Source organism: Xiphias gladius, chromosome 14, assembly GCF_016859285.1.
Source record: "Xiphias gladius isolate SHS-SW01 ecotype Sanya breed wild chromosome 14, ASM1685928v1, whole genome shotgun sequence".
Classification (NCBI taxonomy): domain Eukaryota; kingdom Metazoa; phylum Chordata; class Actinopteri; order Istiophoriformes; family Xiphiidae; genus Xiphias; species Xiphias gladius.
Window position 1 is genome coordinate 18,264,477 of NC_053413.1, and position 24,114 is coordinate 18,288,590.

At 40.3% G+C, this 24,114-nt stretch overlaps 1 protein-coding gene across 1 annotated transcript in view; it reads right to left on the reverse strand.

Annotated features, from left to right (window-relative positions):
* Positions 1–24,114, reverse strand: part of egfra (epidermal growth factor receptor a (erythroblastic leukemia viral (v-erb-b) oncogene homolog, avian)) — a 43,103-nt gene that overhangs the window by 4,853 nt on the left and 14,136 nt on the right. Inside the window, exons 2-25 of the mRNA XM_040143476.1 lie at positions 18,192–18,343; positions 17,257–17,443; positions 16,982–17,113; positions 16,785–16,853; positions 16,215–16,333; positions 15,679–15,820; positions 15,018–15,134; positions 12,892–13,018; positions 12,695–12,768; positions 12,521–12,608; positions 12,166–12,365; positions 11,862–11,994; positions 11,333–11,423; positions 10,504–10,661; positions 9,538–9,576; positions 9,237–9,381; positions 8,877–8,999; positions 7,437–7,535; positions 6,016–6,201; positions 5,406–5,561; positions 3,939–4,014; positions 2,994–3,140; positions 2,420–2,517; positions 2,135–2,302 (exon numbers count right to left, since the gene is read on the reverse strand). Coding sequence (XP_039999410.1) covers positions 2,135–2,302; positions 2,420–2,517; positions 2,994–3,140; positions 3,939–4,014; positions 5,406–5,561; positions 6,016–6,201; positions 7,437–7,535; positions 8,877–8,999; positions 9,237–9,381; positions 9,538–9,576; positions 10,504–10,661; positions 11,333–11,423; positions 11,862–11,994; positions 12,166–12,365; positions 12,521–12,608; positions 12,695–12,768; positions 12,892–13,018; positions 15,018–15,134; positions 15,679–15,820; positions 16,215–16,333; positions 16,785–16,853; positions 16,982–17,113; positions 17,257–17,443; positions 18,192–18,343 — 3,026 coding nt within the window. The remainder of the gene's footprint in view (positions 1–2,134; positions 2,303–2,419; positions 2,518–2,993; positions 3,141–3,938; positions 4,015–5,405; positions 5,562–6,015; positions 6,202–7,436; positions 7,536–8,876; positions 9,000–9,236; positions 9,382–9,537; positions 9,577–10,503; positions 10,662–11,332; positions 11,424–11,861; positions 11,995–12,165; positions 12,366–12,520; positions 12,609–12,694; positions 12,769–12,891; positions 13,019–15,017; positions 15,135–15,678; positions 15,821–16,214; positions 16,334–16,784; positions 16,854–16,981; positions 17,114–17,256; positions 17,444–18,191; positions 18,344–24,114) is intronic.

The window sequence follows — 24,114 nt, forward strand, 5'->3', positions numbered from 1 at the left end:
AGAGCTCTGTTTTATAGAGCCATAACTATTGCCAAACAAAAAGTTGGTAGCCTGTGTTCAATTTCTGATTTAAGCACAGCCTTTACTTTTCTCATCTTTCACTTTGGTTGTCTTTGACTCCAGCATCCTTCTTTTATTTATAGTTTGTTTGACGTAAGTGTAATTCTTTTGGTGATTGTGATTTATTTCAAAGCCTCTCAGGGGACAATAAGTTTCCTTTGAATAGTGATAGGGATGTTTTTCATTGTACCCGAGGAAACAAAGCTGTCATCTTAGTACAGGCTGACGAGGATCGAAATGAACGTCCAACGAGCAGATTCATATTCATCCAGGCAAACTGAGAAGCTTTGTTGTGTCTATCAGACTCTTTAGTCAAAGGATGGTGAACGGTGTTAAACCATGGAAACCGAGCGAATAAAGAGAACAGACTGACAGCTGTGGCAATGCAATTAGTTTCAGCAAGAAAAGGAAATTAAACACGCTCAAGGAGCGACCATCTGTGAAAAATTTCTCGACCCTTAGTCGGCCATGCCCCAACAGTTATATTACAAAAGCAGGCTTATGTTGAGCTTTTATTGGACAAAGATTTGAAAAGAGGTCGCCCGGTCGCCTGCAAAGGTAATCAAAATTGAAAGCTTGTATGGGCTAACCAGGCTGTCAGTGGCCAGAAACAATCCCAGGTAGAGGAACCAGACCTACGCATTGCCTTCACCGAACCCCAGGCAGATAGAGATGTCCTTGTTAAGCTCTCATCAATCAAAGGGCACCTGGGAGAAAACGTGGGAGAGGGGACGATGATGTGGACGAGTGGGTAGGGGTCAGGAAGAGGAGATACAGTCCCAGTGGTGAAAGGCAGCTAAGTAAAGAGGGGTCAGGCCAGGTACGACTGGTCACTCAGGTTCGTCGGCAAAATAAGTTCAACTCTCCTCGCTGAATGATCACCCAGATTCAGTTCAACAGCCAGTGTTCTGCTTCTGCTGACTGAAGTGAAGGCTAATTGCTTTCAACAAGCTAAAAAAAAAAAAAAAAAAAAAACTGGCGCTGCGTTCATTTCCATTCTGACTCATAGGGTAATGATTTATGCAGAAATCCCATTTCCCAGAACACAGTTAAAATAGTACAATTACATTTTCAAACAGTTGGTCAAGTGTGCACTACTGAAGCGTATGTGCTAAAATTTCTTAATCAATTAATGCTGCTTTTCTGGGGGGATATTTGACCCTGCCTCCAAAACATCTGGTATTCCTCTTTCACTGTTTGGATAGAGAAGGTTAGTGTGATTGAATCTGGTGTGTGTGTCTGTTGTAAACGTACGTGTGCCGCACTGCATGTACCGATTGACGTTTTTCCAGTTAACTTTACAGTGGCTAAAAGTTCACAGCATGAAATAAAATGGCATTATTCTTTCTCTGGATCTCAGATTTCTGTATGGACCAGGTCAACAGCTGCTATAGTTTATATGAAACTAATTGTATACTATTATTTTCTAATCTAGTGGGCCTTTTGTTGATATGAAAGTACAGTTAGATAAAGGTATATACTGTATACTGGATACAGTACATTTTGTTTGATGGTCTTTCTCTGTCTGCACTATTCTCTTAAACTTTGGTTTACTTAATACTTTTCTTATTTTTTGAAACAACTTGGTTGATCTTCCAGCATTCAGAGTAGTAGTGTCTTCCAAAGAATCTTTGAATTGACTTCCCTGACTACTAATGGCAGCCCACTATTAGGCCAGTCAGTTTAAATTAGAATGATCCTTAAGGTGGCAATCATACAAAATATCGTAGTGACGTTCATAGCACACTAGGATGCCTTTGGGGTAAAACTACACCACCCTGTGGAAGTTGTACACACACAGGCAGTAGTCTTCTGTTTGAAGTGCCTAACCACAAAGCGGAAATGAGTCATTCCAACAAGTTTTTCTGGAGTGTCAGCAGTGGTATTGGAGTAACATTTTAGTTAATTAATATGTAAATTTTTTTTTTTTTTTTTCTTGTGCCAGGATGCCTAATTTTCTCGGCTTTTGCCAAAATCTAGGTCCTGGTATTTCACCTGAGACAGAGAAGCAGAGGTGACGGACACACCCCTGTTTCCAAACCTCCCACTCTATCTGTTACATGATGTAGCTTACTGTGGAGTGGAGCAGCGGCGTGTGGGAGGTGCTTGGACTGCTGAAGAAGCCGTGCTGAGGCACCAGGTACTCATCTGCATCCACAGCATCCTCCATGTCCTCGCCGCTGATCAGGCTGCGGTAGAATTTGGTGTCTGTAGGACTCGGCAGGTGCATGCAGTCATCACCCTGGAAAAGGAAAAGAATTTAACTCTTCAACTTTTTGTATTTCACAAGTTACTGCAATTCATCATCAAATGAGCTGCACATTTAAGGAAGTTAACCAAACTCTGGGTAAAATTATACCTGAATGACAAGATAACGGGAAGGATCCCGTGCCATCTTTGTAAACTCGGCTATTAGTTCCCGGAAACGAGGTCGGCTATCTGCATCAATCATCCAACCTGTACAGACACATCAGCAGATATCATCAAGATAAGCTTCCTTAAAACTTAAAACTTTAATGCTCTTTGTGAGGATGCTACCCGAAATGAACTGCAGCAGCAAAAACAGAAGCAGAATATAATGGCACAACTAGCAAAACAAAAACACATACAACTGTTTGCATAAGTACGGCATGTATTAAAAAAACAGAAACTTATAAAGTAGAGCTGCAATGAACAATTGTTTTTGTCATTGATTATTCTGTTTTTAATTGTCTTGATTACTGTATGAATTGTTTGGTCTACAAAACATGTAGATACAGTGAAAAAAAAACAACAATATTAATATCACAGGGCACAAGGTGGTGTCACCAAATGTCTCTTTATTTCATCCAACCAACAGTCCAAAAACCAAAAATATTAAATTTGCTCTAAGGTAAAAGGAGGAACATAGATGATATTATGGAGGTGTCAACCAGCTTTCGAACCAATCTTACATTTGACCATGATCATGTAGACATCTATGGTACAGATGGGTGGTTGAGGCAGTCGCTCCCCTTTCTCCAGGACCCCAGCTATTTCACTGGCTGGGATCCCATCATACGGTTTGGTCCCAAATGTCATCAGCTCCCAAACTGTTACACCTACAGAGAGAAGGGGAGAAGGACAGTTGGTATATGTCAGTCTGATGAGCTGCCAATCCCTTTGTTTTGCTCCCAATAAAAGAGAAGAAGTGTGAGTGACAGAATGTAAGCTTCTCAAATATCACACAGTATCAAAATAGATATGTTGACAAATTGGCTCTGCCTGCAGAAGTGGGAGTTACCAGGATGCATCTCTGTACTGGAGGAACTGAAGAAAGGAAAAGGGCGAAAGGAAGCCTGTCAATGCTGCCAGGGCCTGTTGATGCTTTTGCCATATTTACCGGAAGGCGTGATCAAACCCTTGGGAAAAGACGATTTGGAGGCGGGCCCACTCAAGAAAGCTGAGCTGTGTTTGGTTTCTGTGCGCTCCTGGGCTGAGGGGAACTGTTTATGTGGGTTGAGGCAACAATCTCTTCTGATACGATATTGTCCATATGAGACTGCTGGTGTGTAGGTGTGTGCTACCTGTGTCCTAAAATCGCAGATGCTAACAGGATATTCTCCGTTTTTAAAACTGTTGACAAGCCTTATTAGATCCAACAACAACATCCTTTCTGAAGCCTCAAAACGACCGTCCTCTCTCTACCTCACTCGCTGTTAGAACACTTTATTTAGCAATGGATAAATATTTCTCCTGTGAGACTGTAACCAATACTCAGGAGTACAGAAGCCCAGCTGTTTTACATATCTGATGTTACACAATGATTCACGCTCAATGTGGGACACTGCAACCAGGGTTCGTGCAGGGTTAGAGGCAGAGCATGCACTGTATTCACAACATAACAACACAAGACTTACCATAACTCCATACATCACTCTGGTGTGTGTACGTCCTGTTTAGGATAGATTCAAGAGCCATCCATTTTATTGGTACCTGTGAAAATCAAAAAAAAAAAATCGCTTTTAATATGGTCCAATGAGCTGGACTGGACGACAAACACAAAAGATATTTTCCTCTTTAAAAAATAAAGTGTTTTATTGCATGCGCTACTGTGCCTTATATGTTTTATCAGACCATTTTACATGTCTGTGTTAAAAAGTCTCTTAAAGCATCTTAAATACAAATTTGGATTCCTATTTCAAGTACTGTAGCACTTTCTTAGATTGAAATCCATTAATGTCTTTACAATATTCAGTATATAATGTAACTGTACTGTCACCTAGTGGTGCAGAATCGCAATATTCACAAATACAAAAATCTGCATTTTATTATTTATTGTTAGTGAAAATTTTAACATTTAACACTGATTTAAATGTTAGAAACGTAGACAAAGCTCTTTGTAGAGTTTGCAGTTTACCGGCGATGAGAAGCAGTGTGCTGTCATAACACAAAGTGCGTCACACAAATCTTAAAAAATGACTTCTGGGAATGTTTCCTGCACAAAGATTAAGTCCAGTCCCACACTGAAGATGTTTTTTTTAAATGAATTTTGTATTAGTCTAAGATGTGGCTTAATCCCTGTCTGGGAAACTGTCCCACTGTGTTTAATTAACGCCGTGTTTCAGAGTAGCAATGCATTTAACTAGAATGAGGAAGACCTCCGCAGTTGCAGAATTCTGTGTTTGAGTCTGTTTTCCAGAGGACTTTCAAAGAACTGAAACTTGTCCATTTCTGTCCTTCTGGTGTGGACTGTCGACTAAAATGTTTGGTCTGAAGCTGAATACTGTATCACATTATCAGTTTAAATTAAGATCTCATCTGTTCTGAAAACATATTGAGGTAATAATATCAGACAAGTAATATCAGACAGAAACATCAGTAAATTTGTTTTTACCATGACATTTTGCCATATTATGGGATTTTTTTAGGTTAGGTTAAAACAAAAAGGGTGTTATTATATTATGGGGACCATTATTTGGTACCACACAGAGAAGTTTAAAGGTCAACCTATAGTTACAAGGAAATACAATTGCTACACAGTTTTCTGGGAGAAAAATTGAGATTTCAGTTCCAAAAGGAAACCTCGATAAGAGAAGGAACTTATCTGATCTATCATTACTCTTAAAGCTCGGTTCACTGACTAAACTATTTATATACCACATCAATTACATAAGATAAAATCTAGAGCAAAACTACAAATGCAAAAATATCTTCTTTCATGACTTGGAGCAAATTCAACATCTTTCTACTCAGCACCCGATTTGTAACAGGCTATATTTGCACAAATAAGGTCTTTCATATTTAGGACTATTTGTGACCGTGTGCAACAACAAAATGAATTTTGGTGTGAAGCACAACCTTTGTCTTAGTATCCTGGTACCAACCTTTCCGCCATCTGCGTGGTATTCTTTCTCATCTGCACTGAGGAGTTTGGCCAGACCAAAGTCAGTGATCTTGACATGTTGAGGAGTCTTCACCAGAACGTTTCTGGCTGCCAAGTCGCGGTGCACCAAGTGACGCTCCTCCAGGTAATTCATACCCTTTTGTCAAACAAACGATGAAGTGCAGGTTATTATACAAGTGCAGCGCTTCTTGCAATAGCTGTCCAATATGTCAAAAAATGGGGACTTTGCTTGAGCGGATATGATTAAAGATCTACATGTGCTGAAAACTGTCACAACCCGACGTCATTTAACAATGAATCTAAACAGTTAAAGGCTTTTTGCACTGTAGATGTTGTCAAAGCAAAAACAACATAACTTGCATCGCAGAAATGCTCAGTTGCTTTTGTTTTTATCATATATCCTACATTACTTAAAAACATCCATAGGCATTGTTACTGAAAGTAAACAACATTGAAAAATTAAACTAGTTTATATCCTTATTCTATAACATTTACACACTGTAGGTCAACAACAGGAACCCCATACAAGTCGGACCTATTGAACAGACCCTGCAGTGTAACTTGATGCCTTCACAAGGTTTCTTTCTTACCTTGGCTATCTGCACACACCAGTTCAGCAGGTGCTGGGAACCGATATTGTCCTTGTTCTCTTTGACATAGTCCAGCAGGCAGCCGTAGGGCATCAGCTGGGTGACGAGCTGCACTGTGGAGGTCAGGCAGATGCCGAGCAGACGACACACATGGGGGTGTTCTACACTGGCCATCACATAAGCCTCCTGCAGTGTGCATGCGGACATACAAACATGTTTGTCAGGTGACACAACCAAAGAAACAATCCCCTTCTCTAAAGCGTGGGATAAAGAGAAAAACTATAATTCACATTGATGGATTAAAGGTGCAGAGACAAAGAAGAAATTGTCTGTTTGAATAAAACGTTTCACAGCCTTTTCCGTTATCCACTGAACTAATATTTGTAGAAGTGTCCACATTTATCCTGGACACTGCCAGCTTGAGAAACACAACGTTTGTGGAAATATCCATTGTTGGCCGATAAGTTTCTCAGCAGCAGGGATACTCAGCCAACCATATTTTATGTGGCTCAGCTCAGAGTGGAAACTCTCAGTCATCTTAACAGAAATGTGACTTAGAGAAAAAGCCATGGGGATAATCCAAACTGGCCACCAACAAAAGGCTTCCCACAAGGAGACTCGTGCAAACAGGACTTCAAACTCTGCTTTATTTAGTAGGTTTCCTGCTATGAGTGTATTAATTGTATCCCGAATATTTTCCACGTCTATGACGGTATCAATATTATTCAGTAAATAACCACTTCATAAATAGGAGCTCTATAATTCCTCTGAGAAAGAGGCATCAAAGAATGAAAAAAAAAAATCTCTTTCTCCTTTAAAATGCAAGACTCTGCCCTTAGGTCATGAAGGTCATGAGGACGTGTGTCTCCACCACAACATCCAGATGTACAGTGACTAAGCAACACAACCACAAAATCACAGGATCTGCAGATTCACCCGTTCGTATAATGCATTTAGCACACGCTGAGTTCTCAGTGTGCATTCCTCTCCAGAACACCTCAGCCTCGGATTACACACCAACACCCAAACACAGCCTACCAATGAATTAATCCAATTCCCAGCAGCCTACAAGAGGGTCACCGTGTAGAAACATGACACGTTCGCCATTACACGGGAAATAGGTGGCCATTTGTTTCAAATAAGTTGCATGTGCTATAAATTACAGGATACACTAGTTAACTTGACATCTGGCAGGCAATAATTGTCACTCACTCTCTAGACAAATTACACAATGTGTACAGAATGCGTAATGTGGGTTTTACATATTTCCACTGTCATTTCCCACCAGCAGCAAACGCTTTACTGAATTAGTTTGGGAAATAACATTTTAAATGAATCGCTGTTTTAGTTCTGACTCAGTGTTACAGTACTGGCCCCCAAAAAAAGCCCAAAGAAATAACCACATAAATCAGTGAACCTACGTCCAAGATCTCTTTGTTTGCTTTTGGTGACGTGGCCTCTCTCAAAACCTTGATGGCCACTGGGATCTTCACATCCTCTCCCTCTGGCACCCACAGACCCTGCATGGAAACAGGTTTGTTATTTCACAGGCTTCAATTACACCTGAATCATCAAGTGAACAAGACTGCATACATACAAATGTTATCAATTATAAAGGTTAACATCCAAAGAGTGCACCAAAACACTTTGTGTTCTATACTTGCGAGGACCCTAAACCCAGTGGTGGAAAATAAACTACATTTACTCAAGTACTGCACTTAAGTACAGATTTGAGGTACTTTTACTTCCATTTTGTGCACCTTTCCAGTGCATTTCAGATGGTAATATTGTACTTTTTACTGCACTACAAGTATCTGACCACTGCATTTCACATAAAAAAAATGATATGATACATATGAGCAGCTATAAAATATTATGAATTGTCATAGATTAAACTACCCGACAGTAAATAAGGTAGTTAAAAAATAGCTCCACCTAAACCAGCTACACATTCTGCTTACACCTCAATGAATCAGTAATAATAATCCAATAATATAATATAACACTCGGACAGGATCCCCTAATGAGTGCTTTTACTTTTGATACTTGAAGTAAACTTTTTCTGCTAATATTTTTGCACTTCTGCTTGAGTAAAATTATGCAATGCAGGGTCTTTACTTGTAATTGAGTATTTTTATAGCGTGACATTGGTCATTTGACTTAACTATAGATGTCAATACTTCTTTCACCACCTACCAAAACTAGCCCTAACCCTCACAGCTAAATACCAAACCACAGCCCTTACCCTAACCGTAACTTAAAACTAATTCCAACCCTATAAGTAAGTCTTAACCCTCATAAAGCCCTTTGAAAAAAAAAAAAAGGCCTTACTTTCCAAAAATGTCCTCACCCTCAAGGTCTAAAACTGCAAACTGTCCTTTCAAAGACAGAAATCTAAGAGCACAGACAGACAGAGTTGTTTTTGTACTGTAAATAAGAACACTGTGTTGACTTACATTCTCTCTCTGGAGATTTATCGTAACCTTAACCTAAAAATTGACTCTAAAATAAATTGTTAACCCTGTGGAGGCCAGCTTTGTGTCCCCATATATTCTCTCAATGTCACTGTATAAAAGCACATGCCCAAGTTTGTGATTAATGCATTAATTAAGTATATCAACTGAGAGGGAGAGAGCACTGAAAGTGAGAGTGAAGTCACTCATGCGTGACCTGGCAAGTCAAAAATGTGTCTTTTAATTGAAAAATTGACAACAGATGTAGAGTCAAAACACTGACGGGTGTGTGTTATGTAGACTTGGCACATGCAGTAGTCCCGTGCTCCAACTTCTCTAATGCTCAGCACTGCAGTGGGGTTTTGACAACAATTTGTTTTGAGACACAAACCTGAGGCGGGTCATTACCTTATAAACTGTACCAAAAGCCCCTGATCCCAGCACTTTGATTTTCTTAAATTCAGGCTCTTTCAGGATACGTAGCAGAGCCTGGTTTGGTGCCTCTCCGCTTGGAGTCAGAGGTTCAACCAACTGGAAAAGAACAACTGAATGTCTTACATACTGTCTCGCAGAGAGCCCTAGTGATTGTTTAACAACGCACTGTAGCAAATAAATACTCAATACAAGTCATACCAAAAAAACGAAATACAAGTAAAAATTGTAATCTCAGCATACAGCACACTAGCATTTCTGTAAATGAATCCTAACATATCACTCGGCATCTTGAAGTCTTCCTTCAAGCGTGGTGACTCAGTTCCCTCAACTTACTTCTCTCTCTTGAAGCAGTCTGCGCATGGTCCTCTTCCTTTTGATGTGGCGTCGGCGTAGCAACACGAAGACAGACAGGCCTGCAATAAGAACAGCCAGCAGCCCGCCGACCACACCTGCTGCAATCATGGAAAGACCAGAGGAGCTGAAAGATAGGTGGGAGCTGATGTAAGAATGCAGGTAGAAAACAGAGCACTTTTGGGAATTTAATCAGCAAGGAGAGATGAGATTAGACTATCTAAATTAGGCAAAGTCACTGTATCCTAAAGTATTGATGATTAGCGATACTGTATATACTCACATTTTAATCTGGCAGCCTTCAAGACCAGGCCCAATGCACCTGTAAACAAATCAATGCAAAGAATCTGATGTAACTATGATGTTACTGAAGCTTTCACACTACAAATTCACCAAGTCATCATAAGGTTATTGATTTCCTATGAAGCTAAACACTCGGGGAAATGCTTTGCAATCAATGTCCACCAATCACTGTTGCCACAATTATCTGACTCCACGAAAAACAGCTCAGTCGTGTGGCGTTCAGATAGGATGAAAAGCTGATTTCTGCCGATAAAAGCAGTCAACTCTTCTGAGATAGGTTATGAGCCTACATAACTAAATATAACAGTCAGTCTGGTCCATTGGGGCCAATGAAGTAGTTTTGAAACACAAAACTAGTAAAAAAATACATGAAAGTTGTTGAAACTTGCACAAGAGAGTTACAGAGACCCCTTACACACTGTTGCTTGCAGTGGCTAAAAGGACATGATGGTATCTCTGAACCACTTCCTTCCACGACCATCAATGATCACCACAGGCTGAGTGTTGATAGGCCATCACTGTGAACATTAGGTCTGCTGTCATTCCTGTCAAAGTTATTATTGTTCTGTTCTATAATGCAGGTCAGACCTCTTTCCATTCAATACTGAAATGAATGTAAACCAATGGGAGCCTAGAAAATGCAAAAAACATTCAAAAATCTACAAAACCAATTGTGTGCTTTGGAAAAAGGGGAAGAAATAATCTGATTTGTTGTAAATGGAAAACAAATGGAAAATAAATTGGTATGGTCCTGTGATCTAAGTCTGCAAAACATCACCTAAATTGTCTAATTTAGACATTTATCTCAGCAAAAATTCCCTCATTCCAACAGAACTACTGCTGACTGGCTTGTATTAAGTTACTGTATCAGCATTGCCACAGACAAATGTTTGCAACACAGGGAAATGTAGGGCCAGTTCTCAGGTCGGCAGAACAATGCTTTTACCCTTGAGTGCAGTTTTTGTGGCACAGCTGGCACACTTTCATCTTATCTGCGTATTTCCACACTAGCGTGTCGTCCTCCCCTGGCACGCCTTGGGGACAGCGAGACACACAGAACAGTCCATCTTGGAAGTTGGCACACTTAGTACAGTTTCCAGAACCCTGGACGTAAAAAAAAAAAAAAAAAAAAAAATTCATGATGTTTACAGTCCTCTTCAGAGGAGTAGTACATATTATGTAAGCAGCACTGTCTCATAGTAGTAAGTTCGGCAAGCAAAGCATCCAATACATCCATCTTCCTCATAAACATGCAAATGTTAAGGCAATGAAAACCACCCAGTCATGTTAGGTGCTTTAGTTAAGGTCAGTACCACTCAGTCCTCTGATACACTATGATATACTTTTACTAAACCTTTCCCTTTATCAGCATGTCTACTTCTATATTTGATGCCTTACATTTCCTAAAATTACTTTCAACAACCCCAAAAAAAGGGGGTCTGAACGTGTTGTTTTCAATCAAAGACGGGATTATGAGCATATAAAAGAAGACAGTTAGCCAACTAGATCACACAGCCACACCCCTTGTTCAAAACTCAACATGTCTTGTGGCTGCCTTGCATTATGGTCTATTAAAGCTGCTTTTGATGGAAACATTTGGTGGGCTAACACTTCTGAAATGGATTCCATGCTGCATAATTGTTCATTACTGGTGCTCTTTGGTTCTGAGTGACTGACACAAAAACACAGCCTTTATTGTTGACAATTATAGCTGGGGGTTTAGTTTTTCTTATGGATGTTTGTAATAATAGTTTAGTTGTCGTTGGCACACATACAGGCGCACTGCAGGTTGCAGTCCCATTCATGCGTTGACACTCGAGGTGACACTCCATGCAGGTTTTATTCATGACTGCCTCCCGCGGCTCTCTGCAAAAACAATAAGAAAGCTGACAGACTCTGCGCCTCATTTCAAACAGTTATATGAGAAGTGAAATTCTTGATCCCTTTTTTGAGGGCAGAAGTTAAATTGTAAGCATGTTGAGATTCAATGTTTGACAGAAATCTGCAAAGATAAACAGATGTGAGTGACCGTGCCATTTTAGCTACAATGTTTGTCTTATATCTACTGGAGGTTTAACTTCAAAATACCTTGGATAATATTTGGTCTTAGCATTGCTTTCAATAACAAATCCCCAAACTCGTCTAATGTCAGAGTCTGGAAATGCTCATGGTATGAAAATAGACTTTGAAGGAGTTTAACAGTGGAGCACACAAAAGTGATGTTCAGACTGTTTGTTTGTCTAAAACAAAGAACACTGCATTTCAGAGCTTAAAAAGGCAGTAAATCCAAGACTCCTCCCTTACCCCTCAAGGACGTTGCAGGAGTCAACACAGCTCCCATCACGGCTGTAGTCACGGCAGGCGAAACACATGTCCGGGCCCGGACCCCAGCAGCCGTCTGTGGTACACTTCCTGTCACAAGTGTTGTTCTTCAGAGCTGAAAACAAACATACAATCTCAAGAGGAGATCTTTTGCGCATAATTATCAAATTTTGAAATTAGATTTGGTTAATTAAATCTGGCTTGTGTATTGTATAATCAGATGTTGCGCAACAAAGCAACGACAGGATCTTGCTGAATTCGGTGTGGGACACAAAGTTCAGTTTACCACATGTGGCAGCATCAGCATTTTCTTCTACGGTGGCACTCTGGCTTTTCGATTTGAAGAGACCCTCCCAGTGGCTTTTATTGGTGTAGCACAGGTTCTGGTTCTTGATGATGACCACATCTCCATCGCTGATTTCTTTGAGGGAGCGAAGGCCCAGGTAGTTGATACCGAGCTGAGTCATAACCACACTGCGGCTACCACTACCAGGGGAAAAAGGTGGAAAAGGAAGGGAAGAAAAAAGGAAGGACGTTATGACAGCCTTGAATAATAGTCAGTTCATGCATGGAAAACTTAATCCTTGTGGTCCAGTGGTTGTGATTCTATTGGGGGGGGGGGTTCTTTACAAAGAACATACCGTTTAGTTCGTCCTCGAATGATCTCCAGATTCTCAAAAGGACTAAGTGAGCTTAGGCTCTCTGGCCAGGTTTGAATCCACAAGTATCCTGTAGCAACAAATGGTTTGTTAATTGTGAAACTCTTCAGTGTGCACTTAGTGTGTCATTATTACTCAGGTCTTACGCAGTCTTACCAGTAATTTCTTTTACTGTTTTAAACACATCCAGCTGGGCAGGATCCATCTTTGGTGTTTTGGTATATGCATCCCTAAAAAATAAGATAACACATGTGATTGGCTATTGGTAAAGGTACCCTGTAATCTATTGCAGTTGATACAGTTGATATAACTAAGGCATGAAGTCTGCAATGCTGTTAATGTCCTTGATTTACCCATGAATCGACGTGTGGATGATGGCAATGTTACCATTGATTTTTGTGCAGTTTTTAAAAGAGTCAATGTTGGTGGCATTGATCGACAGGGTGTGAGTCAGGTCTCCCGTTCCAAGTCCGTTACACACTGCAAACCATTAAGAAAACAAATATCAGAACAGAGATATTATTCTAATTTTGGGAGTAATCTAAACCAAATTGAGCAGGGCAAACTGTGTCAGAAGTGGTATTCAGTCCCTTTAGTTAAGTAGAAGAAGCCACTCCACAGTGTAAAATATGGTAAAAGTACTAATTATTATCAGCAAAATGTTCTTAAAGTACTGTTACCCAGGCAATCCCGTACAGGCGTCCTGTTCACCCATCACATTAAAGTGGAACACCTGTCTGAAGACCTGAACAGGATTCTGATCACATGAAATACATGCTGAATCCGAGGAGACTTTTCAAGCTGCTAACTGGCTTCCTCCCAAAGCCTGTACCTTTCTACTTGCACTCTTACTGGCCTGACCTAAGAATACTCAATGAAAACACTTCGGTTTACGACCGCTCCCTTCTTAATTGTAACAGTCGTTATGGTTGCTGGATATCGTTTAAGCTGCAAATATACTTTTGCTGCTGGGGAGATATTAATTTAAGAGTCTAGACCGACCGACAAGAGTCTTCGTCTATTGACGTACCCTTGTCACACACAATCTGTACTTTTACATCACCAAGGCGAAGGTACTGGTGCTTTAAGAAACTGTTAGGCTAGATTTAAAGAAAGGAAACCTTTACTTTAAATTCAGATAATGTACTTATGAATCTATTCTAACTGATCTACTCACAGTCACCCTGGATTCTGTGAGGTGAGGCTGAAAGAAGAAACAGCCCAAAAATCTCCAAAAACATTATCAGCCCTCGCAGAAGTCATATGATCTAAAAGAGGGTTGTAAACAGCTGCCAAAGTCCCATAGTTGACGCCTTCTGGCTTATAAGGGTGTCTTAGCTGAATTCAGCCACAAAGCCGGGCTGCTGCCACAACTCTGTCAACTCTGGAGTATTTCCCTTGTTGAGATGCTTTGATCAAGGTTAAGCAGTGTCCCCAGGCAGTCTATGAGTGCTCTCTTGCTTCTCTAAAACCTAGGGTTTTTATAGCATTTTTACTTTCCCTATATGGACGTCCTACATTAGATCATTTGCAATTATCAGACGGACCAGGCGGAGCCGTAGATGCCGTGATCAGCTTCGCGACAAGTGTGAGTGACACAAAAGTAAGTACAGAACGCGAGTTCTGTAGCTACGATCCGTTCATGTGAGTTTTCAAGGCGTGCTAGGTCATGAACTGGTGTTTTCCCAATTGATGTCCTCATTCTTCATTTATATCTTCATCCTTACTTATGTATTCTCTTCGATTATCACAACATATCTTTAAAACAATCATCAACATAATCTTTTCATCACATTACTTTTAAGAGGTTGATGATACATTTCCATGGTTATATATTGATTCAGTGGGTTATATCTCCTACTTTTGGCTCATTCAATAATTTTTCTATTTAACCTCCATCTCCTCTTATTGCTGTTCTCTTGACGGTGTTCTTTCCCTTGTGGTATTGGATCTCTTTTGGTAATTGGTATTGGTGATATGCAGGTGGAATAGTCAACAACCAATTGTGGTTCTTTCTCATATCTGGATTCCCCGTAGCAGAGTGGGTTTGTTGGGGTTCTTTCTCCTTGTCTCCTCTTTCAGGCTCTTGTGGTCTTGTTTCTCTATCTTGACTGGTCTTCTCCATTTTAGAGGCCTATAAGGCTGCCTAAATCTGGTATCAATGTCCGTTTTTGTGGTCTCTTTGACAGTACTCATTATGCCTACAGCATGTTGCCTTAAAGTGGTAAATTATTATATATTATAATATGTGATACATTTATATAAAAGTAACATTAGCATGTTGTAGCTTGAGCCAATTTTACCAATTCCACATACTATTTGATAGTTTATATATAACAACCAACATTTTTTATAATACGATTATATGGTTTGTATGTTTCAGTAGTAGTTACATTCCACCACCGTAAACTGTGTTGTGCATATGAGTCAGAAATAGTTGGTCAGGTTGCACAGACAGACAGCTCAACCCCCTACTTACCTTTTGGGCACAGTCCATCACACTTGGCGCACTTCCTGATTCCTCCTTCATCCACCTCATATGTATTACCACTGCACGTCCGCACACAGGCTCCGTGATCAGTCACAACATAATTATCTGGAATCATTGCAACATACAAGAAATCAAATCATACCTAAATGCACCTTTCAGCCATAATAAACTGCATGAGTTATACCACCGGTATCACAATGGGTACATAATCATGCTGTAGGCTCTACAGTATTGGCTGAGGAATACAGGGACAGACCTGTGTAAGTTAAACTGAGAAGGAGCAGTTCTTGCATTAACACGCCCTGAAACTCAATCATTCTCTTTCCTTGTTTATACAGTTTATAATTAAACTGTAACTGTACACTGTAACCACTGAATGTCTAACAACCCTGAAGGACAATCTAGGCACTTGTTCAGCATACCACAATGTGAAAAAGCTCGTAATCATGCATCATGTGTTTCATATTGGCCAGTGAGGCCTCCTAGTTTTATTTCATTTATCTTGACTGTCAAGGCAACAGCTATAGTGCATGCGTTTATGTATGGTAATAAATATATCAGTGTCTAATGGGACTAAAACTTCATTAACAATCTTGGCTAAAAAATACCAAAGAACTGAAAATAAGTTTGTCTGTTTAGCCATTCTTACGGGGGCAGCTCTTGACACATGTGGCCCCGAAGTTGTACTTTCCATGTGGGTTGGGTACCAGTTGGTGCAGGTTGGGGTCGTAACGCATGAGGCCCGGGCAGGAGTCCTTACACACCCCGTCATCCTGGAAGTCCCGACAGGCCTGCAGCACAAACAACAGTCATCCAGTACACAGGGATCAAAACAGAGCCCCACACTAATGATAACACTGCATTCCTCTATCACAGCCTTGGCTAAATCCTCAGAGCTGCGCAGAGAGAGGGAGAGCAGACGCTGATACTCAAGGCACTGCCAAATGAAAGATTTAGTCACCAGTTATATGTCACACTGGTAATGAAACCAATAATAATACTTCTGATAATAAAAACAGATGTTGCTGAGTGAGGGCTTTGTTTTGTCGGAGGCTTCTCCTCCAAATTTAATGCTGAAGTATGAAACAATGAATCTGCTTATTTTGCTGTTCAAGCTTGTCTGTTCCCCAGTTCTTTGATCATATCATCAATCCTGTCCCGCATATAAAGGCGTCTTTCTCTCACCAGACAGTCAGTGGGCCGTGGTCCTGTGCAGCCCGCAGCACAATGCTCATTACAACAGTCGCTTGGGGAAGTTCCTTTGCATCTCTTAGAGCACTGCTGTGCGCAGTTCAGCTTTGTTACTGGGCAGAAGAACAGGACAAAGTCAAGTCAAAGTCAAAGTAAGTGGATTGACCAGTAGCAGCAAGTTGTTTTCCATTTTTATTATTATGAAGCCTTATTAAAGCTGTAAATCAAAAACATTTTGCATGTTGAAATTATGGCAAAATTAATCTATTATCATAAGTTGTTTGCACTTGCTGTTGTTGGTATGCAGTAAAAACGTTAATAACTGACCAAGTAATATAAATGCAAAGAGAGACCCATTTTTTCTCAGCAGTAGAGTGTGGAAACGATCACAAAACATAGCAAACGGTTTTTAGTGTTTCACCACACGATAGCTATGGATATACGGTACACTGACAATGTGTACAGTATATAATGTTACAGATTTCAGCTTTAATACAGCATAGGTACTTAAGTGGTTGTTTTGTATTCTTCCATGGTAAAATTAAAACACAGATCAGAGCTTACAGGTCTGACAATTTTGAGGACCAGGTGCCCAGCATGAACCATTAAGGCAGCTTGAGTCACATGTTTTACCTGTAACAAAAAAAAAAAAAAAAAATCACAATAAACAGTGTTAAATTCTTACTTCACACCCTAGAAATTCTTTAGTAATGCACAATGGATTAATTCTGCAGTCTTTTGCTTTAAAATGTGTCACTTACAGAGCGGGTTGTTGCTGGCCACCGGGAGCTCCATGTTGGGTTTGTTCTCGGCGTTGATAATATCATACCATTGTATGGTCTCCACATTGCATAGCTGGTTTGTCCCAAACTTTACACCTCCTTTAAGAATTTCTGCAAAAGAATTTGAGTTTAATAAAATTATACAATTGCTTTTACAACAAGCCAATAGTTAAATATTTAGAGTTATATTATAATACTGACATTTTGTGAAAATTTCTGCAATAGAAAATATGAAAATGGAGAGTTGGACTGACCTGTCAGGCTGGTAAGAAGAAGCTCTTTGGTGCCCTGACCTGTAGCTTTGTCATAATTGGCAAGAACAGAAAGGGCAAACGCTCCCTCATAGAGGGAATGACCTCGAATGATGCGCAGATTTTCCAGAGGAATCCTGGGAGCTGTGTTGAGGGCAATCAGGACATAGCCGCCCACTTCTTCAATTGACTTTGGAAGAAAAAATTAGATAAATAGATGTTTGTTGTGGACTTAGGTAGCAAATGTGATATACTGCTGAGCTGACTAAAAACCTTTTTAAATAAAGGGTGAATATTTGGCTTCAGAACTGGGTAGGCAATGAAGTTATAGCCTCTGTAACCAACAAATAAAATAAAATACATGTTATGTGAAGGCTATTTCCTGTATTTGTGTATATCTGTATGAACGTTAAAACACAATATGGTGAAACTGGTAATCTCTAATAATGGTTTAACAAAAGAATTATAAATGTAAAAGAAATTACTTCATTCTAAATGCGCTATCCCTAGATCTCTGAAAATCACATTTACTTTAATTGTTAGACAGCTGATACATAATGATAGATAATAATAGAAAAATAGGATTTTAAAAAATAAGAGGGACATGTCTCCCCCCATCCCCAGTGGAAATTACATCCTTGGAACTACTGCATGATATCTGCTGTAATTTATTTCTGCTTGTGTGCAAGCTTGAATGTAAGTGTGTGTGGTCCCTCATCACATCTGCCCAGTGTTCACAACCTTGTCGTTACAGCTGGAGTTCAAGCAAAGCTCCAACCAGAGGGTTACAAACACACCAAATCATCCGTGACTATGGGTTCACTCTTCGGTGATTTTAATTATCTGAACTGAAGCAATAGGAGCAGTGCTGAGCCTGCGAACATCCGATCGGTTCTGTGCCTGTTTAGCCCTCACTATTAACAGAATGCAGCCTTTACCCTGAGGAAGGACAGGTCACGGTGGCTCTCCATGTAGGTGACCTCCAGATTCTCCAGGACCACAGTGCAGTTGCTGTAGGTCTTCACCATGTTTAGGTAGTGGTCTTCTTTGGAGCCCAGAAGATTTAAACGGTTGGTGATGCCTTGGCATACTGCAGGGAAAGACCAAAAAAAAAAAATTTGTCAGACTTACTGGATTGTTGGATGCACACTGCGTGTAAATCACCTGGAAGTGCAGTGCAGTGTCACAAAAGGTCCACAGTGTTATCATTCAGAAAGATCCACTGCTTATGTAACACACTGGCTCAGTTGATGACTTTCTGTTTCTGTGTGTGTAGGTCCGTCTGTGAATTTGGTCTGTGCAGTCGTAACTTGGCCAGCTTTCATGTGAAAATAAGCAATCTGGGTTGCATCTACAATAGGAATCAAATCTCGGCTACAGAGCGAGTTCTGGCACATGCGTCAAAGTGAGCCGGCTGTATTTATTCTGGCAAGGGCCTGAATCTTTCCACTGGTACGCGGGCCAGTTAAAAACAACCACTGTGAACAGCATCTTCAGGCCGCGGCATTTCGGAGAAAAAATTGGTCACAGTTCCATGAGATTTGTGAGTGTGTTTCTTGGGGGAACTTTAGATCTCATAATCTCATAAGTAATAACGGTCTCAATAACTTCAACAAAGTTTAAGCATATCTGATTTTAGGACAAGTTCTTGAAATTACTAAATAACAACTTAGGGCTTGAATCAAATGCTGATCCATGCACTTTTCTCTAGATTTCAGTTCCAGAAACAATAAAGGGGCTGAGGGAGAGATTCACAGGACTACAGTTGTGGGCTGACAATTTAGCCTGTATGGCATTATGCAACAAAATGTTTGGATAAGGAAGGCAGCTTTACTGATAAGTGCAGCAGACACAAGACGCTCTTTCTTAATGAATGCAGTGTTAAAGGTAGACACACGTGTGAGTTGTCTTCCTGTGTTCAGTCATCCCAGGCTGGTCAGACAGGTTCTGACTGGCACTGAAGAGCGAGTCAGCTGTATTTAACCCCCCCTCCAACACGCATGCAGCCATACATACACTTGCACTGTGCACTCACACATAATAGGCATATAACTGACCTCTCTCCTTCAAGTTTAAATTTATGGGTTAACTTGAGCAACAGGTTCAGAAAAAACAAAAATATTCATCCTCCCATTTATTACAGTAGAAATTATGGTTCGGGTGTATTGTCTCTTGGGTCACATTCCACAACGTGTCTGCTCTTGATTCCAAAGAAAGCCAAAACATGCACTCTGAGACACACCTCACAACAACGTATTGTATGTAACAGTAAGTTCAACTACACTGAGGCATTTCCGACTTGACATCATCTTTAAGCTCCGTCAAACCAGTGTCAGAAACCAGAGGTCTTCCACTGTTCAATCTACTCAGGTTGTTGTGTTGTGTTTCATGCAAACCAACAGCGAGGGGCAACAAATCAGTGAGAATTAGGCACAAACAGCTGTCTCCAGCCCTCCCTCTCCTTCCTCCTAATTAGTTTGTCCCTGAGGGATCTCCCTGATATGAACCCTGTACTCCAGCGGCCTAACGCCCAGGCAACGGAGAAAGACTAGCAACAGCAAGCTGACCGTTTTAATTAGAGGAGCCACGTGAGATGTAATTAGCCCCCTAATTATTACTCAGACTGAGAAACCAAACTGTAATAATCAAAAAAAGGGTGTCAAGACTGTGCAGCTGTGGATATTAATCAATCTGATTTGGACATCCCAAATGACAGTTTGCTAACAGGAATTCTAATCATGGTTAAATGGTTTGTTGTTATGCCATATACAGTACATCTGTGCATATCTCCCAGATGCATACATTCAACCTGTTTCCTGTCTGAATGTTTTTTTCTGTTCTGTTAATATTTATGATGATCAGCAAGGGCTGCATGAGGTAGGTGACTAAAGTTTCAACAGACTTCATCCAACTGAAGTTGATTAAAAAAAAGTAGTTGATAAAAAAACAAAACAAAAAAAACCCCCAAAAAAACACTTGATTGCTCAAGCGAGCAGCAATGTAGCCATGGCAAACATTTACCTTGCCCAGTTGTTGATTTCATAACCCTGTTACAGGTGGTAAATGACCTTATTTTCTACAACCATAAATTGACTTCCTCTTTAGGCTGCAACACATGAGAAAGAAATAGGGTCTGGCTGTATCAACATGTAGGTTAGAACTGAAAGATGGCTTCATAATTCTACCTAGACTATCCTTTTCTTCTAACAACACAGCCTGCTATAAATGCAAATTACTGTCATATTTCTGAGTTAGATGAGTCCTAAAAGGTTGCACAACTTGCAAACTACTTTTCTGCTAGTAGAGACAGAGAACAGCAGATGAGTGAAAGAATACACAGATTGGCAATTGTTGGAAGCCTTGTTTCTCCATGGAACCTGATTCAAATTTGACTCATCAAACAGACTGAAAACAGAGTTTCCAGTCTGCTTAAATGTGAGGGTGGAGCCTGCAAAGACGTAACTGATACTGTGACAAAGACTAATTACCGATTGCTTCACTTCCTCCAGCTGTACTGTCGTCACAAAATGTCCAGAAGATAACTCCAGGAGAAAGGAGTGGCAGGTCTGCTATATCTATGCCTCAGGGCCGTGTGCATGTGTGTTTGAGGAGTGTGTCTGCTTGCCTGTGTGTGAGTGTGCAACACTGAGGTGTACAAACCATTCCCTAGATTGCTCTTTTCTGATCAGCACCCAGTCAGAATTGGACAAAAGACTTGATAAACCCGATCATTAGTCATGTAAGCTTGTTGCTATGTGCGGTCACATATCATTCTTTTGATGTTTACTTGGGGACTAGTGTTGGAAGTCAAGGGTGTGTAGGTAGATATTTGTTTCTTGAGGCTATCGGATCTGTGCAACTACAGAAAAAGAAACTGTCTTAGCTTATTATGTGCGATAATTAGCGCTTTGTCGAGATCCAAAAGAAACAAATTGAATGCAGTGTAAAACACAAGATCCATTTCTCTTTGGCTTTCAAAGAGATACCACACTCATGCTGAAAATTCACATGCTACTGTTACAGAGAAGACAAGTCAAATCTGTATTTTAACTACCTGTAATTCTCTCCAAGATGGAAATCAGAGGAAAGTTACACAAATTTTACCGTTCCCTGTTGCATTGGATTGCATATATGCTATGCCAGGTGTTTGTATTAGTATATCCATCTCTTTATACCTTGCTTCAACAAGTGAAGCAGGGTATAAACCAAAGTCACGTCAGACAATATTTACAGTAAACACGTGAGACGCATTAAACTAAACCTGGTATGATCAAATGTACAATGTTAAGTACCAAAACAAATCAAAGCAAAACGGTCAAACTCTGCCATAAATTCACATTTCAAGGTCTCATTTACATATTTGGATGAGACTTTGTAATTTTCTTGCCATGAGAGGAAATAGTGAATGTCCACATATGAGAACCTAACTTTCCTGGGACACTGCAATAGCTTCTCAAACCCATCTAATGTGTTCCTTTGGTACACAGAGCCACCTACTATACATTTAAATCATTGTACTTTATACCTTTCTACAGACAACCGAAATGGCCCTGCTGTGTTCGCTTCCTCTCATTCACTACTTGCAATTCAATTACGCTGTGTCCAGAGTCTGATAATTATATTATCTGAAAACTTATACATAATTAAAGGGAAGTAACAATGCTAACTGACATGACTTGTTTATTTCTCTCTCCAAGTCAACAGCATTAGGGCAAAGTCTCTTATGTAACTCAATGTGCCGTGTTCCTCCACTGATAACAAATCAATGCCAAGATTAATTCCCTTATTTAGAGGAAAATTATTGTTAACCCCCTCATATGTCTCTCCAGAAAGTAAGAGGAAGCTGTTGAGAGAGAGTGGGGGGTAGCTTTTATTTTATAGGGGTTGCTCTTACTCAAATTTCCTGACCTTTAGATTTCAGGGAAGCTTAAATATCCCAAAGCCCACTATCAGTGAGTGACAACAAAATCCCTCCCTAATGATTTCTTTGCAATCAGCTCATACTTCCTGTTCTGATATTTTCTGACTGGCTGAGATTCAGGAGGATATGAGGGATCATATGCCATATACAGACAAACTCAGCAGTTCAAGTAGTCATACGTGCCTTCTGTGGTGGTGTTCTACGTTAGTGTCAACATACTTTGTAGTATGTACTTTCAGACATAAAAATCCCTGATATCCTGCTCTCTTCCTTTGCGTGGGAGATGCATCAATCCCTTAGAGAAAACATCTTGGGGCCTCAGAAAAGAAAAAAGGGGCCAGAGGATACCCCCCCACTTTCCCTCCCTATCCCCAGTGAATGCAACAACACAAGCCCCTCTGACATCTCAGGAAGTTGATCTTTGCACGGGGTCAGTGTCTTACGGCTACCCTGTGATGCTGAACCAGATGGTAGTGGATTGTCGTCTCCAGGGGAAGAGGACAAGAGGATGATCTAAATCTAGCTCAATGTACTATTGGAGAAAGAGAACTGATGGAAAGGAAGTGAAAAAGAAAAAAATGAAAACGAGAAGGAAAAAGGAGAGTATGGAGTGGTTTGTGGTTTAACTAACCGAGGTGGTGGATGTAGCGGCCAGCTGTGGGGTCAAACTGTGGCGAGGGGGTGTAAAGCTTCACACTTGATGTATGAACATGGCTGACCTTTCCCTGAAGGCTAACAAAGGGTACAAACCTTGAAGCATCCAGCTGTGGAATACAAGCAAATGAAGTGACCCACTGAATATGTCACATGTATTCTCAACAGTTCAACCCCTGTAACCACACAGGCTGGCCCTGCCTTAAGTTTGAGCGCAGTCAGTGAAGTTTAGTCTGTTAAAAGCTCAACAAAGTGACCAAATAAAGACCAAAAAGCCTCATGTTTACTCTCCGCTCCTGAAGAGTGCTCTCTACCAGTCAGGGAAACATGCAAGATACCTGTGGCTGGGCCCATGATAATGTTTACTCTCTACCTCAGTGTGAGGAAACTGTGGATTTAGGTTCTGCACAAACACAGGAATACAGTATGTATACTCACCCTGCATACATATACTTACACTGCATACTGTGATCATCATTTCTAAGACCTTAAGGAATATATATTAGTCCACAATAGTGGTACATCTAAGAACCAGTACCAGTTTAGACTTTTAGAGCAATTTATTTAAGTCCTTGGATTTAAATTAATATAAAGCATATGGATACTATAGATTTACATGTGGTTAAAGTGTCTGCTCACCAAAATGACAAAAAACTGTTTCTTCCTTTCAAATTTTCTTCCAAGGGTATCTAAAAATGTTGATGGTTTTGGTTTTATTTGCCCACGTTTTGAGATATTTGCCAATAGTTCCTTTGTCACCACAATACAATTAAGATGAACAGATTTTTTTGATGTTCACTGTCATTAAAAAAAATTCAACAGAAACATCTCTAACTGGAAACATTGCCTTCCTTACTCTGAATGATTCACAGACCTTCCTGTCAACAGTTTTCATGGGAACTAGTTCTTTGGTAGAAAGTAGTTTGAAATTGTTCACATTGAGGTGTGGAGATTATCCAGAGTAACAGACATTGTTTCTGGAAGGAAAGTTGCTAACAAAGTAATGAATCGACCAACTCAAGTTCCCCTTGAACTTGAACTCATTTTGGTTTACCAAACCAACAACTTTACTGTTTTATTTGTCTCTCACAGCTCATCATTGTTGTTTCGGGTTGCAACAGGGCAGCTGCTTTCAGCAAAGAAGCCATGATTAACCTACTATACACTACCTGCCCAGCATCAAATTGTAGACAGAAAAAGTTGGCAGCCAGCTGGTGAAAACATAGTGAAGCATTTAGCCGTTATGGAGTCAGATAAAACCAAAACAGAGCATAAAAGAGAGTGGA